Source organism: Rhinopithecus bieti, unplaced genomic scaffold (genome assembly GCF_001698545.2).
Source record: "Rhinopithecus bieti isolate Rb0 unplaced genomic scaffold, ASM169854v2 scaffold_23460, whole genome shotgun sequence".
NCBI classification, from domain to species: Eukaryota; Metazoa; Chordata; class Mammalia; order Primates; family Cercopithecidae; genus Rhinopithecus; species Rhinopithecus bieti.
The window spans coordinates 2,311,704-2,337,072 of NW_016811040.1; the positions used below are offsets into that span (position 1 = coordinate 2,311,704).

The following is a 25,369-nucleotide window of genomic DNA, read 5'->3' on the forward strand; positions in this document are numbered from 1 at the left end:
TCCTAGAATTCCAGTGCTGACCATCGAGTCCGACTGGACCTGGGCCTCTGGGACAAATTCAGTGAACTGGCCACCAAGTGCATTATTAAGATCGTGGAGTTTGCTAAACGTCTGCCTGGTTTCACTGGCTTGACCATCGCAGACCAAATCACCCTGCTGAAGGCCGCCTGCCTGGACATCCTGGTATGTGCTTTTTTGAGCTCTCAATGATGGGGCTGGGGAGGGAGAGAGGACACTGTGGAGAGGAGGGGAGGGGACCAAGAGGCATTGAAGATCTCCAGAGGAGATTTTGAGTTTCGACTCTAGCACTCACCTGACTTAGTAGGTGGACTCACCTAGCCCCTGGCTCCTTATCTGTGAAATGGGCTGAATTCCCATCCCTCAGGCTCACTGAGGTCTGTGAAGCTCAAATGAGCTGAGGTTGGCAAACTCTACAGGTGAATGCTGGTCTGTTTCAGTCTTCCTGAATGTTTCTAAGTTCACCCCGGATACCCTCATTTTACAAGAAATAAAATAATCACATATGCTCTCAGGACGCCTGGCATCTGTAAGTTACTGAGTAACCATTGCCACTCTTCCTCAAGTCTGTTTAGCAAACAGGACACATAAACATTCAAGCTTCCTGTACGACCACCGCACGCAGGGACCTCTCTCCTCTTAAGTGGGAGTGTGTTTGTGTGCTTAATTATAGTAACTGTATTTGCTTTGCAGAATGGTTTATACCCAAAGCTGTGAAAAACCTAATAAAAAGGCAATGCTTTTACAGCACTTCAAAAGCTGGTTTTACTTTCCCTATGTTCTGATGCATCCCTGGGAGAGGGTCCACGGGCCTCTCTGCATACATATGTCTAATGGGAGCTGCTCCCACCCAAGGAAACAGTCCCAGCCTGAAGTCCCCACCAGGGAAAGACAGGGTGGACATCCAGCCTATGGAAGACAAAGTGTGCTGGCCCCCTTACCCTCTTTAAGGCTCTAGAAGCATAGCACGAGCAGGGCAGGGAGCCAAGGGGCATCAGATATCCCCTTTGTACAGGTGAGGAAACTGAGGCCCACAGACATGCTATGACTGAATATTTGCATCCTCTAAAAATGTGTATGTTGAAGCCTTAATTCCCAATGTGGTGCTATTAGGAGGTGGGGCCTTTGGGGGGTGATTAAGTTTAGGTGAGGTCACAAGGGTGTAGCCCCAAGATGGAATTAGTGCCCTTATAAGGAGATGAAGCCACCAGAGCTCCCTTTCTCTGCCTTGTGAGGATATAGCAGGAAGGCAGCTGTGCCCTAAGAGGAGAGCCCTCACCAAGAACCCAGCCATGCTGGCTCCCTGACCTCAGACTTTCAGCCTCTAGACCTAGGAGAATCAAATGTTGTTGTTTAACGGGCCAGGTCTCTGTTATAGCAGCCTGAACTGACTAAGAACAGGAGGGCAGGGGTCTTCCCAAGGTCACAGATGGGGGTGGTGCAAGATCAGGGGTGGAGTGGGGTATAGAGCCAGGGTGGTACTGGGCTACCTCCAGGCCTAAGAGGATGTAAAAGAGGATAATGAGGCCGAGATGGGCAGATCACGAGGTCAGGAGATCGAGACCATCCTGGCTAACACGGTGAAACCTTGTCTCTACTAAAAATACAAAAACTAGCCGGGCGAGGTGGCGGGCACCTGTAGTCCCAGCTACTCGGGAGGCTGAGGCAGGAGAATGGCGTAAATCCGGAAGGCGGAGCTTGCAGTGAGCTGAGATCCGGCCACTGCACTCCAGCCCGGGCGACAGAGTGAGACTCCGCCTCAAAAAAAAAAAAAAAAAAAAAAAAGAGGATAATGAAGCATAAACAGGAGCCCTTAGGGATAGCAGAGATGAGAGAGTTGTGGGCCACAGTGAGAGAACCAGCTAGACCACCAGAGAGTAACAGAGACAATTTGACAAATCAATAATGATATTAACAATGAGCTATTAGAACAATGTACGAAAATTACTGGGTCTTTTAATGCTTTCCTGACAAAAACTTAAAATGTAACACTCAGTAGAATTTCCCCTAAACCTCAGAACACTTCCAAGATATTAGCAGAGACTGGAGTTACCACCACAGTGTCTGAGTGATCTGTGAGGTGACACACAGCAAATCAAGTCCACAGCAAGCAATGCTGTGTCATTCTGACAGCCTGTATCACGCAGCCACCCAGCAGGGCCTGGAGCCTTCCCAGTCCTCAGGTTCTGACCTTGATCTTCTCCTTGTTTCTTAATTCTTTTGTCTAGTTGCCAGATGATGACAGTTTGTGATTCTCAGCCCCAACATACGGAGTGAGAGGTATACTTTGAGATCCTCCAGGGCAGTGGCTTATTTCTGCACAGCCACACACTTAGTGATCAGGGTGCAATCTCCACAAGATTTAAATCCCCTTCCTCAATTTAGAAATCCCCTTCCTGCCTCTAGCAGCTCTCTTTCCACATCTCAGCTTATACTGAATCCTGCAGCAGTCTTCCAGTCCCGTGGATCCAAGAATTAGCCATTAGCCCCTCAGTAGTCAGGTAGAACAGAAACCAATTTTTGTGACCTTGGCCAAGTTATTTAACTTCTCTAAGCCTCTGTTTACCTATGTATAAAATAGAAATGCAAATCATTAAGGCATTAAGTAAGGTAATTACTTAAATGGGATTAACTATATTAACAGCTGTAATACCTAGCATGCAGCAGGTACTTAACCAATGACGTTGACAAGGCCAAAGCTGGGTTAATGTGGGCAATTTCAGCCCTGTGGTGGGAATCAGGAAACTTTCAGCCACTCCTTCCTGGGCCATGGGGGTGAGGAGTCTGGGTTGGGGTGCAATAGGCCAGGGAGAAAAATGTCCTGATAGTTAAAGGGCAAAGACCTCCAGTCACACAAGACAAAGCTCGAAGGAATACCCATTTGGCCCTAGGCAAGAGCTTGTTTCCAAGAATTTGTAGCAAAGGCAGTTAATCACAAGATCCTGCAAGTACACAAGTTCAAAGAGCATATTTTGAATGAGGATGTTAACTGGCAGAGCTGTTTAGAAGAATCTTCTTATCTAAGTCATTGATATGTGGTTAGAGTGGGACAGAGAAACCGGGCGGATGGACAGACAGACCCAGGTTGAGGTTATTCTCAGACCCTAGAAAGGAAAACCCAGGCTCTCTCAAGGGTCACCAGCCCTGATTGAGTACGGCCTGTTCAGAGCCACATGTCTCGTTGTGTTGTGTGTGGTCTCTCCACAAGACAAGGTAATATTTCTGACTGTACGCCTGCCGGGGCCGGCACTTTCACAGGAAGATGCGGTCAGCTGTGGGACACGCAGCTGAGGCTCTCCGGGAAGGGTTGATTCGGAATCATGAGGTGAGAGCCCTCATGTTACAGGCAGAGGATGGAAGGCCTCACCTGTCCTGCCCTTGCTCACCTTGCAGGGCAATTTCCCATCCTAGCCTCTGCTCGGTGGGGACCCTTTGGTGGGCAGCCCATAGCCGGGCTTCCTGCACGAGGTTGGAGCCAGAAGATTCTGAGGCCACACTTTGAGTTTTATGTTTTCCCACAGGAGCCAAGTAGCCAAAAATGTCTCTATTAAGATAGGCAGACTCTTCATAACCACTGCAGATGGGTTTTTTTAATGTTTCTTTCTTCACTCAAGAGTTGGTAGCATCCTAGGGCTGTGTTCAGGCAAGTGAGGGAGCCCTGCGGCAGGAGTGGTCCCTTCACCTGGCTCTGCCCTCATGTTTCCTTCTTGTTCAATCTCCTTTGTCTCCTTTATGCCTTTTCTTCCACCCCCTCTCACCTGCCTCTTCTCCTCTGCAATGATTAGGATCACGTCTCTCTCAACTTAAAATAAAAATCATAAAAATAAACCTTGAGGTGGTCAGACTTTGGTTTCTCTACCTCTTCTCTCCGTCCACCCCTCTTCCCTCCCTCCCTTCCTTCTCTTGCTCCTTCCACAAATATTTGTTGATGACCTACTGTGTGCCGGACACTATTCTAGGCCCTGAGGAGGCAGCAGAGGGAACCAAGCTAAAACCCCAGCCCTCATGGAGCCGACCTTCTCCTGGGGGGACACAGACAGTAAGGAAGCAGATACATGGATTAGACAGCGTCTTATGTGCAACAAAGGAGAACAGAAGCAGAATCTGGGATGGAGCACAACGAAGGAGGGCTGGGGCTTGTTTACGTAGCTCAGACACAGATGGCGTTTGAAGAAACCTGAATGAAGAAACAGAATTTCCCAGTGTGTCCCAGAAAGAGCCAGGCCCAGGAGAAGACCCTGATGGGAGGGGTGTGCGGGTCCTGAGGAGCCTAGAGAGAGTGGAGTTCAAAGGCCCTGGGGCAGGGGAAGCCCCGGCAGGTTGGAGGAAGTGAGTGTGCCTGGAAGGGAGTGAGCCAGAGGGGACGAGACCTTCGATCCCAGAGTGGGGCCTGTGATCGCGCACAGATTCTCCTTCTTGGTCTCCTAAAGAGTCACTGGGTTTTGAGCAGAGGTGTACCGCGGTCTGACTTTTGGTTTAAACGTTCGCTCTGTCTTGTCATGCAGCACTGCGTCAATATTGCTTGAAATTATGTGTGATGGCAGAGTGGAGAGTCCCTGTCCTGTTGCACTACAGTCAAGCTCTCCAGCCCCGCCTGGCCTGCCCCTACTTTTGCCACAGTATTTATCTCCTCCACTCACCCCCACCCCACCCCGCTGCACCCCAGCCTGGCTCCACACGGATCCTGCTCCCCTTCAGCTTGCCCAGCTGTTGAATGTGGGCTCTGAAACTAGCTTGCCTGGGTTCAAAATCCGGCTCTGCTGCTTACTAGCTGTGTGACCTTGGGAAAGTTACTTCCCTCTCTGAGCCTCAGTTTCCTCGTATTTATGATGAAGATGGCAATAGCAGCTTCGTTTCAGGCTCTAGAAAGCATGAAATGAGGTGGCACGTAGAGCTTGGAACGGTGTGTGGCACCCCACAGGCCTCAGTTACGCGAGTGTTAGTCTTAGGTTGCACTACGCCCTCAGGGCTCCTGTTACTGTCCACATTTTGCAGGCGAGGCAGCTGAGGCCCAAGGGGAAGCCAAAAACCCATAGAGCTCCCCCGAGAGAGTTTCCAGCCTCTGGATAAAGGAGGGCAAAATCGCTTTTGCAAAGTAGAAAACCTTGAGCAATTTTCGGATGAGAAAATGACTTGCTTTGCCAGGGTTTGTTTAAAGACTGTGGTGGAGAATTCATTAAGTAGCTCTATTTTTTACAATGAAATTAAACCCTGTGGGAACACAGTGAGGGATCATGATCCACTTGTGATTCTGAAGACGGGGTTTTCATAGCCGCCCGCGTGGGCAAATGATGGGGCAAGCTGGTATGCCACAGTCACGCGTGGGTGGTGCAGCCAGGCCACTCCGCAGAAGCCAGAGGGGCCTTCCTTCCTGGACCGGGGCTCAGGCCATCTTGCCTCTGCTGGGGTTGTTGTCGTAGAAGAGCCATTGCTTGTGTTTCTCAAAGCTGGAACTTCAGAAACGCAACTGATTGTATTTGTCAACATGGGAGAAAGCTCAGAGAGGCGAAGCGACTTGCCCCAGGTCGCACAGCTGGTAAACAGTGGAGCCAGATGTTGAACACAGGCGAGCTGCCCTCAGAGCCCACATTCAACAGCGTGGGCAGGCTGAAGGGGAGCAGGGTCAGTGTGGAGCCAGGACGAGGTGGGCGGGGTGGGTGAAGGAGGTAAACACTGTTGTAAAACTGGGGGCAGGGCAGGCGGGCTTGAAGAGCTTGACTGGAAATTCTAGCTGCCATCTGGCCTAACTCACAAGGGCGCCTCTCTTGGCTCTATCACCTCCTGGTGCTGCCTCAAGCCTCAGTCAAGCTCTTTCCTGACCCAGAGCCTTTTTACATCCATTCCCTCTGTCTCGATTACCCACCCTCTTCTCCTCACATCCTTCCTGGCCTATTCCTCATCTCAGCCGAAATGCCATGTCTTCAGAAAAGCCTTCCCCGACCAGCCACCCGATTCCTTCCTCACACCGCGGGTCTGTCCCAAGCTCTTAAGGTGTAGCGTAATTACAGGTGCATTCCCCAGCAGCTTCTCCCCCGGTCTCTTGTCTCAGTGAGAGCAGGAACCATCTTAGGGTTGCTCGCTGTGGCAGAGTTCCAGGCTCGAAAGGGGGATTTAGTGAATAGTTGTGAATGAATGAATGAGCAAATGAATTAAAAGTCAAAATTCAAATTCCAGCATATATGCTGCTTTTGGAATGTCACGCCTGTTAAGGCTTCAAGATTTAAAGTCTTTCCCTACAAGACACACGACTTCCTGAGTCCTGCCACCCACCCACTGCCCTTACTGCCCCCAAAGAAAATATTCCCATGCCAGTCACAGCAGCACCTTGCTTCTGGTGACGCAAAAGTGATGGCCTGTGTGACTTCAAAATGTGATTTGTGGTTCCTTGAGGCCCTGGACACCATGCAGCCATGCAGCTGGATAACCATGGAGGCCCATTCCCATGTGAACCTGTCCCTCCCTCTCCCCTTCCTGGGGACTCAGTAGAGACGAGAGCCCAGGCTGGTGGGGAGCGAGCTCTGGCCTTGGAGTCCCACAGCCTGAGCTCAGGCTTCACCATTGCACCTGGGCATCTGTGCCATATGAGGAGGCCCTGGGTCTCTCCTGGCCTCAGCTTACCCACCCGTAGATGTGGCGCGATTACCGCATGAGACACCAGGAATTGCTATGGGGTAGCCAGTGTAGTGGTTAAGAGGGTGGGCTTTGCAGTCCAACTCCCTGGGTTCAAATCCCAGCTCTGCCATGTAGGAGCTGAGTGAACTTAGGGAAGCTAACTTACCTCTCTGAGCCTCAGTTTCCTCACCAATTGAATAAGTAGAATAGTAGCTCCTCTGCATTTAGGTTGCTGGAATAAAGAATTGAGTTAATTAGTTCCTGGCGCCTAGTGAGTGTTCCTCTAAATAAGGCGTAATGGTCAGTCTTGAGTAAGCCTAGGCTGCCTTTGTGAAGTGTTGTGTCTGAGCGGCCAGGCAATAGCACCTGGGGCTGTGCCGTCAGGTTCAGCAGCTGCGAGGTAGTTGTGGCTCATGAGCACCTGGAAATGTGCCTGGTGTGAAGTGTGTATTGCAAAATAAACACTGTCTTTTAACGACATAGTATTTAAACATGTATAATATCTCCTCAATGATTTTTCGTATTGATTACATGTTGAAATAAAAATAATTTGGATATCTTAAGTTAAAATAGATTATTAAAATAATTCCATCTATTTCTCTTAACATTGCAAAACAATGGCTACTAGAGTGCTGGTCTACAAAACAGAGACAGTGACAGTAACAAGGCTCTCCTGCTGCTTCTAACGTCTGTATTTTCTCCTCAGTTAAGGCAGGCTGGCTACAGGTCCCATTGGGGAAAACGTTTTGTTCCCATGAACTCATCACAACCGGCACTACGTGTGCTGCATGTGTCATTGTTATTAGTATCTCTACTTAAACGTTGTTACTAGTATCACTACTTAAACATTCCCACAGGCATATGGGGATGGATTGTCAAATCAGATCAGGATCTGCCCGCATGTTGCCAAACACAATCAGTGTAGAGTGACCAAGATGGGTGAACAACCTGAGCTTTCTCCTTTGCCTGAAAACTGGGCAATCCCCTGATGCCTCCCTCTGAGGTTTACAAGACAGAAGAGAGTCTGATGAAGGAATTCAGTTTGTTCATTCAAGAAATATTCATTAACCACCTGCTGTGTGGAGGACGCTGTTCTAGACATTAAAGACACAGCAGAGTGCAAGACAGGTGTAAACAGCAGTCTCATTCTTGGAGCTCATGTTCTAGAAGGGAGATAGGCCAGGAAACTCAGATCGTGACAACTGCTGTGAAGAAAAGAAAACAGGGTGGTGGTTTGCATTGTGAAATACTACACAACAGTGTAAAAGAATGAACTATTGCTGTGTACACTCATGTGGGTGAATCACACGGAGATAATATTGAGTGAATAAATCAGACACAAAAGAGAAGATTCTGTATAATTCTGTTGATCTGAAGTTCAAGAACTTGCAAAACTAACTTGTAGGAATAGAGATCAAAATAATGGTTACTTTTGAGGAAGAGGTTTGATTAGGAGTAGTCAAAGGAGCCGGTAGGTGCTGGAAATACCCGTATCTTGATCTAGGTGGTAGTTGCACAGGTATATGGTTAGGGAAAATACCTTAAGCTGTACTCTTGAGATTTGTGTACAGCTCCAGGCTTGTATGCTATATTCATCATCTATTGCATGTAACAAAATACCACAAAACTTAGCAGCTTAAAACATAAGCATTATTATCTCCCATAGTCACAGTGGTTCAGGAATCTGGTACTGACTTCATTGAGTGGTTCTGGCTCAGTATCTGTCATGAAATAGCAATCAAGACACCAGTCAGAGCTGCAGTCATCTAAAGAATTCCAGAGGCCGGAAGCTCTCTGCTCCCACAGTCACTCATCACATTTGTCTGGCAATTTAGTGCTGGTCATTGATGGGAGGACTCAGTTTCTTTCTCCGTGGACCTGTCCATGGGGCTGGATAACTGTCCTCTTGAAATGTCAGCTAGCTTCCCCCAGAGCAAGAGATTCAAGAAAGAGCGAGCAACAGATTCAAGAAAGAGCGAGCAAGAAGGAAGTGACAATGCTTTTTGTGACCTAGTTTCAGAAGTCACACACCATCACTTTCACCATATTCTATTTGTTAGACTGAAATCGCTAAGTCCAGGCCATACCCAAGGGGAGGGGAATTAAGCTCCACCCCTTAAAGGGAGTAGGATCAAAGAATTTGCACACGTATTTTTAAACCACCACGTGATACCTCAATTTTAAAACAATGTTATTTCTTATTCCAAAAACCAAAAGCATGACGGGATAGAAAATAATGGGTTTGAGAAAGCATTTTCACTGAGGCTTTAGAGGAGGTGACGTTCAAGCTGAACTCTGAGAAGTGAGCCATGTGAAGATCAGGGAAAAGCACTGAAGCTAGAGGGAAAAGCAAGTGCAAACACGGCCTCAGCAGTGGGTCATTGAAGCTTCACAAAGCAGACCAAGATGGCCGGAAGTTCGAGAGCAAAGGAAAGGAGAAGTAGTTGAAGTTGGCAAGGTAGGGAGAGGCCACTGAGGCCCCAGAAAGAAGTCTGGATTCTATTCTGAAGGGGACTAGAAGTCATTTGAGGAGTTTTCTCCTCTGATGAGCATTTTGGACAACATGCTCTGGCTGCCGTGGATTGACCACGTAGTACTCAAGCAGGAATGGAAATCAGGGATCACTTCAGAGGCCCTCACCATAAGAGAGGTAATGGCAGCTTGGTGGACAAGTCCCTGGTTCTGCCTCTGGGGTCCCACATCATCAGATTCCTCCAGGGTTCCATTATCAAGCAGGCCTCCCCCAAGACACACACAGAACTCACACTCCCATCAGAAGCAGTAGAGACATGCACAGTCGTCTTTGCTGACGGCAAGAAGAGAAGGTTCTTTTTGTCCTGAGGAGGATCAAGTTTGACCATCAACTGGAGCTTTGTGTTGTCCAACAGGGCCCGGCTTTGGTGAGACAGCCTGGCGCAGGCTATTTTTACCCATCTCGTGGGGCCTGGATGCTCGTCTTTCCAGATAAGATGCCTTCCTTTCAAACAAAGAGTGTTTTAATCCTGGAGAAGTACTTGGTGGTTGCCACTGGCATTTGATTTTAGTGTGACAAAATGAAACGACTTGGGTTCTCTCCAGAGACAGAACCAGCCGGAAGCAGTGAGGAGGATGCCCGTTTCACTTGGGGGCCGTCCTGTTTCAGGCTGGGGCCAGGGCAGGGAATGGAGACTCCTCGGATGAAAGAAGACATTGCGCATTCTTCCTCCTCAGGCCACGTGCGTTCCTCTCTGGAGGTACCGGTTGTACTTGGTTTCAGCTTTGAACTTTCCAGGAAGAGAGGCAACAGAACATGGTTTAAATGCCTCATCAGAATGCAAATACATTCTAACTTTTGAGGAGGAAAACCTTCTCGAATAGAATAGTTAGAAACATTTGAGGGCTGCCGTTTGGATGTGGATTTCTAAGTGAGTTATTGGCAATTTGCGAAGTCCTAAATCCTGGTCTTCGGTTCCTTTCCGACAAATCTCTGGATTCTTTCATTTTTGCAGGGGACAGATCTCATGCATTCATTTCTTGGCAGCATGTTAAAGCTGCAAAGACTTATTTAGTACCTATCTGATTCCAGACTAGAAATGTATCCGGGGATTTGGGGCCCATAAATATTGAGCATACTACCTGTGTTGTTGTTGTTGTTGAGACAGGGTCTCTACTCTGTCGCCAAGGCTGAAGCACAGTGGTGCGATCCCAGCTCACTGCAACCTCCCCCTCCCAGTGCAAGCGATTCTCCAACCTCAGCCGCCCCAGTAGCTGGGACTACAGGTGTGCTTCACCAGGCCTGGCTAATGTTTATGCTTTTTGGTAGAGACAGGTTTCACCATGTGGGCCAGGCTGGTCTCGAGCTCCTGACTGCAGATGATCCATCCACCTTGGCCTCCCAAAATGCTAACTGTGACTGTCGCTTGATAACTCCCTGCATAGGCAGTATTTCCTCATGTTTCTCCAGGTAGTTGAAGGAACATCAGGCTGGGGATTGGAAGACCTGTATTCTAGGCTCTAGCACTGTTGCTTGTGTGATGTTGGGCACCACACTTTATCTCCCAGGGCTTGCAGGGGAAATGTGAGGCTTTATGCCCAATGACTTCTGAGTTTTCTTACTGCTCTGACATTGGGAATGGCTTCATACCCCATCAGTTACCAAGGTGAAGTGAAACAGGTCAACCGGTTGGGAACCCAGAGGAAATGGCTGGGCTAGCTCAGAAGGGCCTCTGGGCAAGTATCTGGGAGGTGAAAGTAACCACCCATCCAATAAAGAGAGATCATGGTAGTGTTTTGATAACCACTCACATTAATGGTCAGTTGCTGATTCACTTTGCCACTTGATCATATAGTAGGAGCATTAAGAAGTTTGATGACATGTCCTGATTTAGATATCTCTACCACCCCTCCCAATATAAAATGAGGTTTCGTTTCCAGGCCACAAGCTCTGCACCCCTCTACACCCCTCTACACCAGGTAGGCCACCGTGAATAGTTAGCAGTTATGTGCTGCACAGAAGTGCCCAGTAAGGCTGATATCGAAGTCAATACTGGGCTAAAGGTGATCTAACCTTAGAGAGGTGTCTAGGTTTGAGTATTGGCATGAAGAGAGAATGAGGCAGCTATGGAGCAGTGGTTAAAAGCACAGGTTCTAGAAAAAGATAGCCTAAATCCAATCATTCTACTAGCTTATGTGACCTAGCATAAGCTATTCAGATGTGTTTCCCCAGCTAATAGTAACAACTCGTGGGTTGATAGGAGAAATAATACACTAGTGTTTAGTTACGGTACCTGGTAGGTGATGAGTAAAACATTAGCTCTTACTGTATGTCGGGGATGAAGAGTGCTACTCATTCACAGTTTTCCTCTTGGAGTTTTAACCAATAACACACTGAAGTCAGACTTTTAAAAAAATATACTAACAGAGGCGCTGCACCCTCACTCTATAGGATGTCCTGGTGCCTTCCTCCATATACACGCTGGAGTCCTTTGTGTAGGAAGAAGGCTAGCTTCTAGGTCACTGCCTTCTTGGAGATTTAGAGAACCCAAAGCATGTGACCATTGCAGTGCAACTGTCCCATCGTGGTTCATGTGGTCCAGTGGGTGTGAGGCTCTTGTGGATCCACCACCACTCAGATAGGACTGACTTCCCCATGGGAAGTGTCCTGGTCCCAAACCCCCAGTGTTTCCCTGACAAGATGAGAGATTTGATAGAAGTTTTTTTTTTTTTAGGAGACCTGATGGGAATATGGGCAGGATGCAGACGGCTTTACTACAAGGAGTTGCCTCCTAGGTAGGGGGTCCTGTGTCTTCCTCAGAGGCCACTCGTCTCTGCACATGGCCATGTAACAGGAATAATGCAGGCCTTTCCGATCACATCTGTCCTCCTGTAGGTTGATACTGAGGTGGACATTCACAGGGCTATACCCAGTCAAATTAAGTGCCAGTATCTGGGAAAAACTCTCAACTTCTTCAGCCTACTGAGTTACTCACTTTTGATTTACTTCTCTCTGTGCTTCAAGCAGCTCTGAAACTTTTTCAGAGGGAAAAGTCAAGTATGGCAACCTGGTCAGCAGAGACCTTTTACCGTTGTTGCAGAAATGTGGTGCTGAGTGGGGAAGTGCTCTGGAATGCACAGAGCTCCTTACCAGCATTTAGGCTTAATAGGGCAGTGGAAACATGAGCCAGGATTGAGTATCGACAGAAGCAAGGCATTTTCAGTTTGTTTTGCTCTGAGTGAGGCTTAGAGGCACAGGTCAGTGAGCAGGCGTCTCCTTAGTAGCTGGCGCCCCAGGGGGCCAACAGGGTTATGTGTCAAGCATACACTGGGTGGGACTGGGAGACTCTGGCGGAGTGACTCAGGCCTTTTGCCTGTAGAAATCCTGCCAACACTTTAGGGTTTGGTTGAAATGCCACCTCTTTATGGATCTGTCCTTGATTTCCTCTTGGCTATTTCTGAGCTTTCCTTCTTCTGAACATCCTAATACCTTGCTGGTTTCACTCACGTGCCTTGTATTGTAGCTGTCTGTGTAACTATGCGATCAGAGGCATCATGGGAGAGACAGCCTAACTTGGGTTTGAGTCAGATTCAGTTACATGTTAACTATGTGACATTGGGCACATCGTAAGTCCTTCATTTGTAAAATAAGAATAATATTCATTTTACCAAGCTGTTTGAAAGATTGAATATAGGGTGTGTACAAAACTTGATATATACTCTGCATTTAATAAATGATATTGTCATTTATTGTATACCGTAAGCTCTTAAAAAATAGAATCTTATTCATCTTTTTTTTTTTTTAAACCTCCAGCACCTGGCACAGTGCCTGGGACATACTTAGGTACTCAGTAAATGTTTATTTGAATCAAATAATGAATTACTTTTAAAAAGATATTTCTCAGAATTTCCTGTGTCCTGTTTAGTATTTCCTAAAAAACTTCAGCCCCTAGGTTTTGACTTCTGTAGTCTCTTAATGGAAGAGCTAAAGAAGACATTCAACATGTGAAAGGGGGACAGACTGCCCTATGTGATGTAAGAGCTCCTTGGAAATCTTCATGTTATTTCCTGCTTACATCTGATTGATGATTTCAGGACAGGCTGGCTTAGAACATCCATCATTTTTTTTTTTTTTCCCCTTCCAGATTCTTAGAATTTGCACCAGGTATACCCCAGAACAAGACACCATGACTTTTTCAGACGGCCTTACCCTAAATCGAACTCAGATGCACAATGCTGGATTTGGTCCTCTGACTGACCTTGTGTTCACCTTTGCCAACCAGCTCCTGCCTTTGGAAATGGATGACACAGAAACAGGCCTTCTCAGTGCCATCTGCTTAATCTGTGGAGGTACCAACTATGTAGAAAAGCCTCATGAAATTCCATGAAGAACAGTTTATACTTGCCAATTTGTGAAAAATTCCTCATTTCCCTTTTGGAGTTGTTTACATGGGAAAAGATGTGAATAAAGCCAGGCATACATGCCTGGGTTCATTGTATTTTTTCATGTTGTTACAAATTAACTAATGGTATTTCGGATCCTTCTGCTCAGAAAGAAATCCCAAAAAGCTATTACTCCAATTGCCACAGGTTTTTTTTTTTTTTTTTTCTTCTTAAATGTAGGATCAGACTATTGTAAAATGAATTGCCTGGGGACATTTGAATGATGACCAGGGACTTGTATGTGCTGTTTGTTATTTAGTGGGTAGGTATACAAGTATGTGGCTGGGCCCTCCCACCAACCCTTGGAGGACTGGGATAAAATTTAGCTTTCTTCTCTGTAGTGACCCCTACTGGCCTACAGGAGGCTGACTCGTAAGTGGTTAAAAAGTAATGGCTTCAATTAAGGAGCCGATTTACTTTGTGCTAAAATAACCATCCTGCTCAAGGTTTTAATTCAGTTCGGTAGTGACACCTTCTGGTCACAGGACGTAATTCTTTCCCTGGGACAAAAGCAACCAGCTATCAAAATGTTTATACTACCAAGGGGGGGCAGTTTTTTTTTCTTTCAAATATCACTGCTTAAAGCAATTGCGTAAGTCTGCAAATTTGTGTATGTAATTGAATTACCAAATTAATGAACTCAGTAGGAATAAGGAAACAAGGAAGAGGGGAAAAGGGCATAAATCCTGATTTTATTTAATACTTTATTCCTGGTATGTAGACCGCCAGGACCTTGAGGAACCGACAAAAGTAGATAAACTACAAGAACCATTGCTGGAAGCACTAAAAATTTATATCAGAAAAAGACGACCCAGCAAGCCTCACATGTTTCCAAAGATCTTAATGAAAATCACAGATCTCCGTAGCATCAGTGCTAAAGGTATGTCTTTGTGCTCTCAGTACTGTAGTCACACAGTGGACTTGAGGGCCTTACCAGGTTGTGTTGCTTTATTCAATTCAGGATGTTTAATGGTTGCTTTTTAAGTTTTGGAACTCATTTCTCATTGAAATCAAAAGAAATAGTACCCCCCCCCACCCCATCCCCCCAAAAAACCCTCAAATCTTACCCTATTCAACTGTCTTAATGATTGAGAGCTTTAAAATTTGACTGATTAGAAGAACATCGTTTTCAAGAGAATGTACTATAACAGGCTAATTGTCTAGGTTCATACATTTAATTCCAGCTTTCTACACACCTCTGGCTTATGTAACCTTGACTCCAGTTTTTCCTGAGTATCTAAACCTTTGTTAAGTTTCTCTCAATCACTTTAGCCATTGCTCTTTTGTATATAGGCAGATTTCCTTCTGCACACTTCTAAGCAAAGGAATTCTTGCCTTCCTAAGAGGTATAAATATTCTTTGCCTTGTGATTTTGTTTATGTAGCAATTCAAGCAATTATAGAGGTGCCTAGAGCTATATCACAGTTGAATGTTAACAGTAAGGTTTTTCTATGTAGAGACACCACTCAGCAGCTATGCCTGGTACCAAATGGGTTACTGCCATTCTCCTTTCCCCATCAGACTACTTACTCTGTCTCTGAAGATGTTTGCTAGCCAAGGAATAAACTCTGTATTTCAGAAAGTGCTTAAAAGCACAGGGAACTTGTTTGACAAGCAGTCTTAATTCTTGAGCTCCTTCTAAGAGGTCTCCTCGATGAGCATTCTGAATTCATCCTTGCATGGAATTAAGAGAAGTAAACAGCAGATACCAGTGTGGTTGTGAATATGGTATCTTCGATTTTTAAAAACGAGGCTGTTTAACTTAATACTGTCATTCTGTATAGATGACTAGTGATATCTAATAGAATTTACTGCAATTACAGAAATAATCTGTACTGTCCATTTCAGTAGCCACTAGACACAAGAGGTTCTCGAGCACTTGAAGTGTGGCTTATGCAACTGAGGCACTGTTTTTCTAATTGTATTTAACAAACTTAAATTTAGCTAACTAGTGGGTACTGTACTGGACAGAGTGCTGCTAAATCAAGTTGTTAATAACCGCACATTGTCAATTCCTCTGTTTGTGGGTAACTGGCATCAACCTGTCTTTTTCAAGATACACTTCTTTCATCAGGAACTTCTCTTTGTAAATTGTTCTTTCCTGAAACGAAGACATCAAGTTTAAATGTCACCATATCTCTGCTGCTTTTCCATAAAGTAAAAATGTTTTAATGGTGTAAAATAAGGATGGCCTCTGGGAGGCATTGTTGGCATAATTTTCTGTTATCAAAAGGAGCAATCGTATCAGTTACTGCTTGCATAAAAGATGAATAAAGTTCTAGCAGATCATAAAAAGACCCTCTCTTATCAACATACTCTGAGTCTGAGCTGGCTGAGAACCCAATCTGATTCTAACTTCAGAATAAACAAACATGATTTTTGGTGGATGCAATTCCCATTCCAAATACATCTTTGTATTTATGAGTGTGATAGTAATCGATGGATCCTTTTCAACAAAAAGCCACCTGATAGCAACATTTCATAATTCCTAAGTGACAGTCTTAGGAAACACCTGTTAAAATATATGAAAATTGGTCCCTGGTTATCTGTCATAGCTTAACTCCTTATCTTAACCAGATTTCCATTCTCTCTTTTGAAAAGGTGCAGAACGTGTAATTACCTTGAAAATGGAAATTCCTGGATCAATGCCACCTCTCATTCAAGAAATGCTGGAGAATTCTGAAGGACATGAACCCTTGACCCCAAGTTCAAGTGGGAACACAGCAGAGCACAGTCCTAGCATCTCACCCAGCTCAGTGGAAAACAGTGGGGTCAGTCAGTCACCACTCGTGCAATAAGACATTTTCTAGCTACTTCAAACATTCCCCAGTACCTTCAGTTCCAAGATTTAAAATGCAAGAAAAAACATTTTTACTGCTGCTTAGTTTTTGGACTGAAAATATATTAAAACTCAAGAAGGACCAAGAAGTTTTCGTATGTATCAATATATATACTCCTCACTGTGTAACTTACCTAGAAATACAAACTTTTCAAATTCTAAAAATATCAGCCATTTCATGCAACCAGAAACTAGTTAAAAGCTTCTATTTTCCTCTTTGAACACTCAAGATTGCATGGCAAAGACCCAGTCAAAATGATTTACCCCTGGTTAAGTTTCTGAAGACTTTGTACATACAGAAGTATGGCTCTGTTCTTTCTATACTGTATGTTTGGTGCTTTCCTTTTGTCTTGCATACTCAAAATAACCATGACACCAAGGTTATGAAATAGACTACTGTACATGCCTACCTACGTTCAAAAAGATAACTGTCTTGCTTTCATGGAATAGTCAAGACATCAAGGTAAGGAAACAGGACTATTGTACAGTATGACAAGATAAGACTGAAGATATTCTAATTTAGTTAGTATGGAAGCTTGTCTTTGCTCTTTCTGATGCTCTCAAACGGCATCTTTTATTTCATGTTGCCCAGTAAAAGTATACAAATTCCCTGCACTAGCAGAAGAGAATTCTGTATCAGTGTAACTGCCAGTTCAGTTAATCAAATGTCATTTGTTCAATTGTTAATGTCACTTTAAATTAAAAGTGGTTTATTACTTGTTTAATGACATAACTACACAGTTTAAAAAAAAATTTTTTTTTACAGTCATGATAGCCTCCAAGGCAGAAACACTTTTCAGTGTTAAGAAGTTTTTGTTTACCTGTTCACAAGCCATTAGGGAAATTTCATGGGATAATTAGCAGGCTGGTCTACCACCTGGACCATGTAACTCTAGTGTCCTTCCTGATTCATGCCTAATATTGGGATTTTTTTTCCAGCCTTCTTGATGCCAAGGGGCTAATATTAACTCCCAAAGACACAGGCATAGAATCTGACTCCTTTGACCTTGTTCAATCAATCACTATGAAGCAGAGTGAAAGCTGTGGTAGAGTGGTTAACAGATACAAGTGTCAGTTTCTTAGTTCTCATTTAAGCACTAGTGGAATTTTTTTTTTTTTATATATATATATACTAGCAAGTCTGTGATGTACTTTCACTGGCTCTGTTTGTACATTGAGATTGTTTGTTTAACAATGCTTTCTATGTTCATATACTGTTTACCTTTTTCCATGGAGTCTCCTGGCAAAGAATAAAATATATTTATTTTAAAGGTGTGTGGGAGCCTTTACTACACCTTTGTCTTCAGTAAAGAGACAGAGAACACAGTTCCATTTTAATGTTTAAATTTCATTTCAAAAGCAGGTCTGTAGTTTGTAACCATGACAGTTAAAATCTGTGCTAATGCACGGCAGTCTATAACAATTCTACAAGCCAATCAGACAGACAGTACGTGACATTTCAATGAGTAAAAAAGAGCATAAAACTGTATGTGTAAGAACAAAATGTTAAAAGGCCTACCACAGTAATAAAAATCCATCATCAATTACATCATCACATGAAAATAAGCCGGACGTACAAAAGTCTGAGACAGAAAAGACAAAAGGACAGCACAAGCTATTTGTTGAAAACCGTTTGTTTGTGCTCTTTGGGCACTTAATTAAACATTGCAAAATCGACATCTTCTTCTTCTTCTTCATCAGACTCTGCAAAATATTTTACTTCTTTCCTAGCCCGACCGGTTCGTGGCAGAGAAGGTGGCTCAGAAGGGAAGTCTGAGGGGAAGATGTCCACATCTGAATCCTGATCAAAGGATGTTTTCTTCGGTTTCTAGATATTTTTTTCAATAGATTAGCTTAGAGTTAAAAGTTATTAAAAGAAATAAAGACTAGTATGAAGAACTATCACTCCTTAAACTTCGCTTATGTTTAGGAAGTATTACAAATAATGGAACTTTTAAAATTAGAGTCGCAATGCTAACCTAAGTGTAAGACCAGTTACCTTATTTTTTGGAGGAAAAAGATTACATACAGTAATTCACCACCTGGGTGGTTTCATATTTACCAAGTTCTAGCCTGAAAAATGTAACACATTTCTAAAATTATATTTTACCCAAGAAGTATGCACAATGCCCAGATTAGTAAAAATTCAAGCTGTCCTACTGCTAAGTACATATCAAGAATTCATGGGAGGAAACAAGACTCCTGCACCAGGTGGAGTATGCACTGTTAAGTGTTTTAAAAAATGCAAAGCATCACCGAGGTGGACCTGAGACACAGAAGATGACTGGATGGAAAAGGTCAGTGTGGAAATCAACATAAAGCTATGATCATCTACATTGGTATTTTTAAGTTTTACTAGGAAGAGAAAAAAAGGGATGGAGGCAGCTGATGTCATTCATTTACCTAAAAAAAAAAAAAGTGTACTTCTGGAAAAGGGTCAGACTAATTGGGAAAATTAGCCACAGTCAAATGAATTCAATTAAAAAAAAAAAAATCAAATTAGCCCTGGTCAAATAAATCCAAGTTAAAAGGAAACAGTCTTTAGTCTGAAAAATAATATTTTAGTCTGAAAGAGTCTAATATTTAGGTAACATAACAGTACTATAGCTCAATGGATGAAATGGAAGATTCTAAGTAGGTTAATTTATAGCACACTGTTACTTAGAAAATAGTCCTGATTATATAAATTTATACTTGGATAATTCCTTAACCATATCATATACAAGCCCCATACTGATATGAGATGCTAGGTGGAAAGCTGTTCCAGGACTGTAGTAATAAGCAAACTAAGTCAGTTACAGATCTGTTTCTAAAAAGCCATGCACTAATGTGCAATGATGTTCCCAGTTACCTTGCTTGCTGTTTTGGATGTTTTCCTGCCAGGGTTATAGTCGCCTTCATTTTCAGAGCCAGATGCTTTCCTTTTCTTTGCCCCTCGGCCTTTACCTTAAAATGATACAAAAGATTTTTTCTTCCATGGTTAAGTGCAATATAAAAAGACAAATGCCACAACATTGTAGTTTATTTCTTTGGCATGCCCAATCAGTGGAACACTGCAGTCCTGATCTCTTACTACGAGTGATTATAAACAACTTGGCAGTAGCATTTCAATTCTGGGGTTGACATGACCAAAGACTTTTTCACAAATACATTTAAACTAGTGGGAAAGTCCCAAAGACAAATTTTAATGATGAATCCCTTCATACATAAAACATCTGTATTTGCTATGTGGTCCTTGAGCCTGAAAAGGAAATACCTTGGAAGAGTATTTCTTAAATTACATGTGACTTAAAATTTTTTTTAAATTTCTAATTTGTCATGGGCCAATACTTTTAAAAACACAACACAAATTACTAAAAAATGTAATCACATACTGTTTTATTAACACAAAATTATCATAAACGTCTAAATGTTTACTCAGTTTTACTTATCAAAGACTAGTAACAACCAATTGCATATCCCACGTTGAGTGGCACCATCTGAGAACCACCAGTATTGACTATAAAATGTCAAATACATATTCCTTCTCAGACCTAGACTTGGCACATGCAGCACTTTTTTCACCTACCTAACCTCTTATTCTCATCATTGGAGGTGAAAGGAGAAAAGGTAATATTTAAGTAGTGGCCAGATGTTCTCCATCCCACAACGATGCCAATGAAATAAAATAGAACTAAACAGTAATTAATTTTAAATCTTTAAAAATTCCTTGACAGCTAGATTGGACAAGTACAAAGATAGCCTTACATAATCTTGGGATGTCATATTTGATCAAATTAATCAGGGAAATAGCATTTTTGAATTTATAAAGGCTTTCAATCCTGCATATCTTGAGTACTACCTTCCCAGTCACTATGATTCTTTTCCACTCTATTATCCCCATTTCCCTTTGGTCTACAGCTCCTTATCCCAGCCACTTCTTTAAGAAATAGAAGAAACACACTGAGGAAGATATCCTTCAGTTGAATAAAAGATGGAGCAGCTACCCTCAGAGCATATCATGTCTTACAAACATATTTTATAAATCATCTTTAAGGGCTTTCCAGATTCTGGAGACAAAGAAGGGATGCCATGGAGAACTGGAGCTGGTTCCTTGTGTGGTCCTGAGTACAGTTATTTCTTAGGTGAGAAAAAAAGTTCTAGCCTAAGAGTCCTGGATCTACACCATTACAATAAGTGTCACAGTTTAGTTAGTGTGGAGTGCTAATCTGACTTTTTAATAACAACTTTCAGTGAGTTGGCTGCAGGGGAGAATTTGGAACATTCTTAGGGATTCTTATTTAACCTCTTGGAGCCTCAGTTTTTTTTTAATTTGTAAAACAAAGTGACTGAACTAAATTGCTATACCTCCTTTGGACTATATTCAGCACTGATTCCTAGACACACTGCTTACTGAGGAGTAAAGCAATTTAAAACAAAATAGATACTTAGCCTCTCTAAATTCAATGACGTAGAAAAAATTCCATCTTTTCCATACAGTATATGTTTAAAGGGTTATAAGAAGATAATCCTCACCTTTTGGTGTTGTAGTCTTCTTTGGAATGCCAAATTCTGAATCTGAGTCAGAGTTTACAGCCTCTACTACTTTCTTCTGTTTGGGAGCTCTCTTGGGCTTAGGGGCTGTATCTGAAGACGGTTTTCCTAGTAAGCAAATTTCCATTTCACAGGTCAATATACTTACCAACAAACCAAACTGAAGAGAGTCCTCTATAAATGGAATTTCTCATAGCTGATTAGAAACTGAGTTGCCTGGCTGGGCGCAGTGGCTCACACCTGTAATCCCAGCACTTTGGGAGGCCAAGGTGGGTGGATCACCTGAGATCAGCAGTTCAAGACCAGCCTGGCCAACATGGTGAAACCCCATCTCTACTAAAATACAAAAATTAGCTGGGCATGGTGGTGGGTGCCTGTAATCCCAGCTACTTGGGAGGCTGAGGCAGGAGAATCGCTTGAACCCAGGAGGTCATAGTGAGCTGAGATCACGCCACTGTACTCCAGCTGGGCAACAAGATCAAAACTCCATCTCGAGAAAAAAAAAATTGAGTCGCCTTAATGAAATGGTTTCTCTCTGCTTGGCGGAAAGTAAAGACAAACAATTTCTCATAGATGACAAAATGCTTTTTATTTAATTATGTATAATTTGCCCTTAGGTAATACAATTAAGACATTTTAAGGAAGAGCCATTAAAATAAATTAAGCAGTAACTTTTAAATATAGTCATGACAAAAGAGTAGCATATTTGATAAATTAATTATAACCCAAGTATAACCACAGATTAAGTCCTAACTTTTAGAATGTTTTAGAGAAAAAAAAATGTATGGGGATCCTCAAATACAATGAATAGAAACCAACTCACTTCCATTCAAAAGCTGAAATCCAGAGTTGGCATTTTTATGTGGAAAGAAATATAAAGTCCTAGATAAGTAGACAAGAGATACAAGACCTTTGCTTTGTTGAATTTTGAAAAACAGACCTTGTTTTACAGCTTTATCTGCACTTCTATGTGAAAACTGATAAATCAGGCCAGTTGCAATGGCTCACACCTGTAATCCCAGCACTTTGGGAGGCCAAGGCAGGCGGATCACCTGAAGTCAGGAGTTTGAGACCAGCCTACCCAACATGGTGAAACCCCATCGCTACTAAAAATACAAAAAATTAGCCCAATGAGGTAGCATGTGCCTGTAGTCCCAGCTACTTGGGAGGATGAGGCAGGGGAATCACTTTAACCCAGGCAAGGGAGGTTGCCGTGAGCCAAGATCCTGCCACTCCACTCCAGCCTTGGAGACAGAGCAAAACTCTGTCTCAAAAAAGAAAAAAAGAAAAGGAAAAAAACTGATATATCACTTTTTGTGTAATTAAGAAAACCTAATTTGGAAGAAAATATATTAACTGTAGACTTTGTTTAAAAAAAAAAACAAAAAAACAACCTATGCTGATTCGATGGAAAATGTATCCCTGTCACAATTTGAGACACTACAAATTAGGCCCCTCATGAGCCAAGAGCAGGAGGAGCCCTAGGAAAGTGGCACCCACATTGTGTGGTTTTTCCCACCTGAGTCTTCAAGACTGTATCTACCACAAGAACCACAGGGCAGCTCCTGGCAGGGAGTATAAACTCAGCCAGGTGTTCTAGGAACCACTTTTTTTTCCTTTGCTTGGAGTTACATGGCACTTTCAATTCTACCAGGCAAACAGGTCAGATATCTGAGTACTACGGCTGCCTTTCTGCTGTAAACCATTGGAACTACAGAATTTAACTTGTATAATATATGCAATTTGGAGTTAACGCAGACAATCCCACAGATGGATGTCATGCATCCTCTTCTTGAAATGATATTTTAATTGGAATTGTATTTTGTAAGGGAGGCTAGAGGAAGGTCGAGGACTTGCTGGGGTCCCTGAAATCACACCACACAGGCAGTCACCTATTCAACTTAGACAAGGCCAGTTCAGCTACTGAAGAAGGAAGCAAGTAGAATAGGTGCCATGATATTCTAGCCTTTTAGTCATGCTAAACTCATCAGGTTAAATATGGGTGAACAGTTCTATGAAGGAAACGGGGTATGTCTCAATAAGTAATACGTGCTCCTAAGTTTTCAGGGTGTTTATAAGATGCTCATATGAAGATTATTTTAAAAAGATGTTTTTTGATTGTTCTGTTGTTATGTGAGATGGAGTCTCACTCTACCGTCCAGGCTGGAGTGCAGTGTTGCCATCTCAGCTCACTGCAACCTCTGCCTGCCAAGTTCAAGCGATTCTTGTGCCTCAGCTTCCTGAGTAGCTGGGACTACAGGCATGCACGTGCCACCACACCAGGCTAATTTTTGTATTTTTAGTAGAGATGGGGTTTCGCCATGTTGGCCAGGCTGGTCTCAAACTCCTGAACTCAAGTGATCTCTGACTGCCTCGATCTCCCAAAGTTCTGGGGTTACAGGTATGAGCCACTGTGCCCAACCTGATTGTTTTTTTAAAGAAAGAGAAATTAGAGAGTCTATCTCAATTTGGGTTCCCCAGATTTGGGCCAATCTGCCTAATCCTAGAGTAAGGATTTAAGTATAAGTATTTATTTGAGAGGTAAAGGAAAGGGAGACAAAAATGAGACAATGAAGAGAAGGCAGCCAGTAATGGGTAAGTTATCAAGCCAATCATCACTCTAGGAGCTTAATTCCACGAGAAATTTTTGAGAGCCAGTGTGAAACACACATCCCACAGTTGGCTCACATGAGAGGCAAGGACACTGAGATATTTACAGAACAACTTTCCTCAATTCACTAGTTAAAGGCAGCTAGGAGCAGGGGAGCGTTAATATTCCAGCACAGTGGCAAAGAGGAAGTCCTCAGGCAAAGAATGCAGACGTTGCCCAATGTGCACTAAGTGGTAAGGGCACTGGGACATAAGGTCACCCAGTGTGTTGGCTACAGAGACTCTTGCAGATAACCAATTTCTCAATATGGTTCTAGTGCAGTCAGAGTAAGCAGGACTTTTCAAAATTGTTGTTCTACTACCTTCAATACACGTGTGTCTGTAATGAGGTTGTCTGTGTGCATTTTTATAGTCCTTGAGGGAACAATCCGTATTATTTACTTGCTATCTTAAGTAGCACACATCTCAATTAGATTTGTGGGGTTTTTTTTAAGTGTCATCCTTCAAACACAAAGCACAAATACTGGCCTCTTTCAGGAAGACCAAGGTACATATATCTTGGTACTAGTAAGAGATTCATTAATCACCTCAAAGTGCTTTGTGGCCAATCTAAGGCTATGAAAAAGAGAGAAGCTGCATGACTCACGTAGAAAAAGAGGACCTCCACTGAACTGACCAATCCCTCCACATAAGGAGTTGAGTAATGATCAACAAAGATAACAGAAGCAGGCTACTAGCAAGACAAAATTTTAATCTCCATTACAACCTAACTACAAGGGAGCTTTTCTAGAAAGCTATCTTTAGATATCAATGCATGGGATTATTTTATAATTACAACAGCTTTAAAATGAAGTCTTAAAGAAATTTTATTAATTCCCTCACATGGTTAGAAAACAAGAGAGGTTCTCCTTGTAAGCATTTATACTTAATTGTTTTATGATAAAAAATGCAAATAGTTTCAAATTAAGTTACATTTCCTTTTACATTAACTATCTATGCAATGCTTAACTCAATCAAATATAAGTACATACCCTTTTTAGCAGCTACTGTTTTACTTGGAACTTTATCTATCTGTTTCAGACCAAATGATGGTGAAAAAACAGAAGCAGAATCTTCTTCATTACTGTCAAATTTAGCTGAATCTAAAAATTGCAAAGCCTTCTTTTAGTAAAGAGATATTATAAAGATCTCTCAGTAAACTTTGACTCTTAACTGATGACTTCTCTTTAGCTAGACAATTGATCTTATGTTACTATTTTGTGACCAGATAATCCACAATATACAAACAGCAGAAAATAAAACATATCAGTTATACACCAAAAATGTTAACTCTGTGGTTAAATAACACAGAAGTGCATAAAGTAGTAAAAATTAAAAGTACTAAATGTTAAATATTTAAAACATAACTGACCAATTCAAAAATACATGCTGACAATTTATTTTAAAATGAGATATGAAAATGTTCCACTGGATTATTTTAGTACCTACATAAATAATACTATTAACCATTTCAGGAATATCAGTAATAATGTTTAAATCTAAAAGAATAGTAAGTATTCCTATTTTTAAATAAATTATTGAAGACTAATTTAAAAGGCAGACAGGCTTATCTTCAGTTTACTTTTGCATGCAAATTAGTTTAATCAATCTGTTCTTCCCTAACACCATAGCACAAACTTTTAAAATAGCTACTTGGATGTAAATAAATATGTTTATACAACTCTTTTGACACACTGTCAAAAATGAGTATCTATACATATAGAACATGTACCAAATATGTCTAAATGTATAGATGTGTGTATTAAAAAATGATAGTGAATAAATTAAATGACCTTAAAAATT

At 42.5% G+C, this 25,369-nt stretch overlaps 2 protein-coding genes across 3 annotated transcripts in view; one reads left to right on the top strand and one right to left on the bottom strand.

Moving 5' to 3' along the window:
- The window catches only part of RARB (retinoic acid receptor beta), a 550,096-nt gene extending 532,441 nt beyond the window's left edge, over positions 1–17,655 (top strand). For both annotated transcript variants that reach the window (XM_017893406.1, XM_017893407.1), the window contains 4 exons: positions 7–183; positions 13,248–13,452; positions 14,267–14,425; positions 16,147–17,655. In XM_017893406.1, coding sequence (XP_017748895.1) covers positions 7–183; positions 13,248–13,452; positions 14,267–14,425; positions 16,147–16,343 — 738 coding nt within the window. In that variant the 3' untranslated portion in view covers positions 16,344–17,655. The remainder of the gene's footprint in view (positions 1–6; positions 184–13,247; positions 13,453–14,266; positions 14,426–16,146) is intronic.
- A 51-nt stretch (positions 17,656–17,706) lies between these two features.
- Positions 17,707–25,369, bottom strand: part of TOP2B (DNA topoisomerase II beta) — a 67,262-nt gene continuing 59,599 nt past the window's right edge. The window contains 4 exon segments of the mRNA XM_017893408.1: positions 17,707–18,212; positions 19,236–19,330; positions 20,900–21,025; positions 24,559–24,669. Of these exon segments, the coding sequence (XP_017748897.1) occupies positions 18,039–18,212; positions 19,236–19,330; positions 20,900–21,025; positions 24,559–24,669 (506 nt within the window). The 3' untranslated portion in view covers positions 17,707–18,038.